This window comes from Tinamus guttatus, unplaced genomic scaffold, assembly GCF_059628265.1.
Source record: "Tinamus guttatus ecotype Peru unplaced genomic scaffold, ASM5962826v1 Tinamus_guttatus_pri_ptg000852l, whole genome shotgun sequence".
NCBI lineage: Eukaryota > Metazoa > Chordata > Aves > Tinamiformes > Tinamidae > Tinamus > Tinamus guttatus.
The window spans coordinates 21,070-25,346 of NW_028289386.1; the positions used below are offsets into that span (position 1 = coordinate 21,070).

Sequence of the window (4,277 nt, forward strand, 5' to 3'; positions counted from 1 at the left end):
GAAGCTCAGGGAGAAGGGCATAGAGGAGAATGCCCAGGATCCAAAATAAGAGTAATCAGAGATCAGCCAGCGCTCCAAATTCTGTATTTCGCCGTTTATTGGTTATAATCTATGGTTATAAAAGGCTTGGGGAAAAATAGCCGCCTGCTATTTATTTATTTATTTATTTATTATTAAAAACAAACAAAACTCAAATTCTAACTTCGGTGTTTTTTTAAAAAAGCTCCCTGGATCCTGGGATGCCAGGGAACTGTCATTTAGCACTATGAGCAGCTAAAAGAATAGTCCTTTCCTTTTCCCCGACTCGCTCTTTCCGAGCCTTTCCCGGTAGCTGTGCAATGGACAACGCGAAACAGCCTTAACGTAATACCTGTCGGGAGAAGGCCGTTGTGTAAACGTTTTACGGCTCGCAAAGAGTTTAATAGATTTCACCCTGATGACTCCTGCTAGAGCTGGAAGCATTTTTTTTTCCTGTTTTCCTATCAGAAGCAGTTAGAATACGGGAGTACCCCAGCGCGTTTTCTCTGAACTGAGAGACGGCAACGGGATCACGATTCAACGTTTGATCTTTGGGAGGGGGGAAAAATAATAATTTTCTTTAAGAAACAAATAGTGCGAACTGGTCCCCAGTTTGGCTCGATCGCCAATCAGCCTCTCTGCACGTCGAGGGCTGGGTCCCTCCGTGTCGAGGAAAGTTTCCCGCCGCTGCGGTCGCCCGTGGGTGCCGGGAAAGGCCCTTGGTTGGGGCAGGTTCCGACCCTCCCGGCGCCCCCGGGCTCGCTGCCCCATGGAGCTCCGACTCCTGCTGCTGTCCTACGGCCAGCCCCGGTGTCGCCTGCTCCAGAACAGACATCACGCTCTGCTCGTTATTGCCGTGTTTATTCGAGGGGAGCAACTTTTATTCGGGGAGGGAGTGAGGAACCAAAATGAAAAAGAAGAAGAAAAAAAAACATTTTGCCTGAGCTTCAATAAAATGCACACGCACATATATTACATACAAACACACACTCACAAATAAAAATACGAAAAGTCAGTCTTCTCTTTCCATTCGCAGTGGTCTTGGGCTTCAATGTACAACCTAAAGCAGTTCAGCAGACCACGCCTGACATGGCATCGAACGTGTCCCTCCCCCCTGCTTGCACCCCGAGAACAAAAATTAATCAAAAAGCTGCAGTCGCGTCGTGTTAAAAACACTAATTTTATAAATAACTTAACGTCCTCCCTTCCTACGAAATGCCAGTTGCCAGACAGGAAAAAAAAAAACTCTTCTTTTGGCACAGTGATGCATTGCTTTGCGGTAGAGGCAGCCCCACGGCTACGCAGCAGCCCCCGCTCCCCTCCCCTCCTGCCTCGTCGTCGCAGGCGCCCCCCGACCCGCGCTGCCTTCCCGGCGCTCAGCGCAGCCCCTGGCCGCCCCCCGGGACCCCGCCAGGCAGCGGGAGTGGGACAGACAAGGGATAGAAAGGAGAAGGCGCGGGAATGGCTGAAGTCAAGTAGTCTCAACGAACAGTAAGAAGCACTTGAGGCCTATGGCTACGTTTAAAACGATAAAAACGACCTCTCTTTTTCCCCCTATTTTTCCTTTTTCCTTTTTTTTTTTTTTTTTGGTTGAAGCCAAACCCACTGTCACGTCTCTTAAGGCACAGTCACCGAGGCTTTTGCTCAGAGGCTTTGGCCACCTCTGGAGTTAAAGTGCGGGATCCAGAGCCCCCTCCTCCTGCTCTTTCCCCCCGCCGCGGTGGGGGAGGGGGTCTCCCTTAGGCCAGCGGGGTCTCCACGGGGTACGCGGGCTGGTAGGAGGCCGCGCTGGCCGGCGGCGGCTGCAGCGGCGCGGGCAGCCGCAGGGGGCAATAGAGGTGGGGGGCGGGCGGCGGCCCCCGCGCGCCCTTGGCCAGCGCGGCCGGCAGCAGCGGCGGCTCCGGCGGGGGCTCGCCGGGCCCGAGCAGCAGCGGCGGCTCGCGCAGCCCGTAGGCGCAGAGCGGCAGGAGGCCGGCGCCGCAGAACGGGGCGGCCGCCGCGCCGGGCGGGAACGGCAGCAGCGGCGGCAGCAGGTGCGGGGCCCCGGCGGGCGGCGGCCACACGAGGCGGGAGTGCGGCGCGGGCGGGTCGGCGCCGCTCGGCCCCGCCGGCCGCCGCAGGATGCTCTCGATGGCGAAGGAGCTGGAGAACTTGGCGCCGCCGCCCGCCGTCGCCGCGGCCGTGGCCGTGGCGGCCGCGGGCGCCGAGGTGGCCGCCGCGGCGCAGCTGCACGGCGAGGAGGCGCAGCAGCAGCGCGGGGAGCCCACGCGCGACGCGGCGGCCTCGTGCGAGGGGCGCGCGGGCTGCGGCGGCGCGGCGCGGCTGAGGCGCTTGCGGCGGCGGCGGAAGACGCCGTCGGCGAAGGTGTACTCGCTGCTGGGGTTGAGCATCCAGTAGTTGTCCTTGCCCCAGGGCCGCGCCGGGTCGCGCAGCACCTTGACGAAGCAGTCGTTGAGCGAGAGGTTGTGGCGCACGGAGTTGCGCCAGCCCGTGTAGGCGCCGCGGAAGAAGGAGAAGCGGCTCATCAGGTAGTCGTTGATCTCGGCCAGCGTCAGGCGGCCGCCGGCCGAGTCGCGGATGGCCATGGCGATGAGCGCGATGTACGAGTAGGGCGGCTTGGGCCGCCGCGTGTAGGGCTTCCCCTTGGCGCTCTCGGCCGGCGGCGGCTTCGGCTGCGGCCCGGCGGGCGGCGGGGGGCGGCCCGCGGGGGCCGCCGCGACGCCCGGGCTGTTGGCGGCGCAGTCGCCGTCCGAGCCCAGCTCGCTCTCGGCCGGCGCGGGCGACAAGGAGCCGCTGCCTTCGTGGTCGCTGCCGGCGCTCAGCTTGTCCTCGTAGTGCTGCGAAAACACCTCGAGCTTCATGGCGGCGGGGGCGGCCCGCGCCCCCCGGCCGCCCTGCGCAGCTCCGCGGAGCGAGGCGCGGGGACGGCGCCGCCTCCCGCCCGCGTCCCCGCCGCGTCCCCGTGCAGCGTCGCCGCTCTCCGCGCTCCTCCGCCGGGGCGGCGGGGCCGTCAGCGCCGCGGCGCGGGCCGCAGCCCGGGTCCCGGGGTCACTAGCGTTACTGTCATCGCCGCGCTCTTCCCCCCGCGCTTCTGGGTCTCCGCAGCACTTTGAGGCCAGCCCATTATAACGCCGGCGAGAGGCGGAGCCGCGACGGGCATCGGAAAGGCGGGTGGGTGGAGAAGCAAGGTAGCATAGGTGGGTACGCGCTAATGAGCCCTATCGGAGCCATAATTAGCCGCGATGACAGCGCGATCTTGTTGGAAAGTTGTTTTACGAAACCTGTTTGTATTTTCTCCCGCCAAGTCCCTCCCCTGGCCGGGCCTTTCGAATGAGGCAGCAGCTCGGCAGGGCCGGGCCCGCCCCCCAGGTGTAAAATGCAGCATGACTTATAGGTGGCAGAGCAGAACCTGCTACGCGCCGTGATTTATTTTAATAGCGCTGTATATAGCAACAAGTTGTAATGTGACAGCTCAACAACCTGTTGGAAAATGATGCGCCACTTCGCACTCGTGGATGCCTCATGATTTATGTAGCCTGACAAAGTCATTTCAGTCCTGGCCCCTCTTCCCTTCTGTCGTAACCACAAACGTGTGCAGGGGCAAGGTGTTAGCAAGTAGACAGAAGAGCTAGTGACGACTTTAACTTTCGTTTTTAAGAGCGTTAGTGTGACTATAGTAGCACCACTGGTCTCTTCCAGAAGGCATATTTGTATCTCTCTGTATTTCAGCTGTTGCTCTGCAAATAAAATCTTTCATTGTGTGGCTTTGCTTTAGTATCAGGGAAAAAAAAATCAGTTAAAGTGGGCAAAAATACTCAGTGATTTTACTTGCACACCTTTCTTCCTAGAAAAAAATATATCTTTGGTTGTTTTTAGCTTTACAGTCGTCAAGGTCTTTCCCACTTTCAGATCAGGAGTTCTTTCTCCAGCAGTAGTATGCTGGACAGAACAATGCAAAGAAGACAGCAAGAAGCGAGTAGTTTCTCCAACCCCTCCTGCTCAGTCCTATCCCGTTCGCTATTCAAAGTCTATTGCAAAACTCAGTTTGGCTTCACATGGCAGTAGTGCTAGCGTTTGCGAAACAAGAACAAAACAAAAACATCAGCAGAAACCTAGTGCTTATATTTTATTTCTTCTATGTACACTTTGAATTTTGGGTCCTGGAGTAAGAGCTGGATTGCACCATGTTTGCCAAAAGCAGTCTTTCTAAATCAGACAGCATTTTAGAATGAATAGTTAAAATGTGTAGTCACTGTAGT

General features: G+C 58.1%; 1 protein-coding gene across 1 annotated transcript; it reads right to left on the reverse strand.

The window, feature by feature from the left end:
• Positions 1 to 1,757: 1,757 nt before the first annotated feature.
• FOXQ1 (forkhead box Q1) lies at positions 1,758 to 2,879 on the reverse strand. The gene has a single exon (XM_088537707.1). It carries the CDS (start codon positions 2,877 to 2,879, stop codon positions 1,758 to 1,760), a length of 1,122 nt encoding a protein of 373 aa, XP_088393833.1.
• Positions 2,880 to 4,277: the final 1,398 nt, after the last annotated feature.

Bases quoted from the DNA above. Each gene is read 5' to 3' on its own strand.
- FOXQ1 (XM_088537707.1), bottom strand. From the start codon at position 2,879: ATGAAGCTCGAGGTGTTTTCGCAGCACTACGAGGACAAGCTGAGCGCC.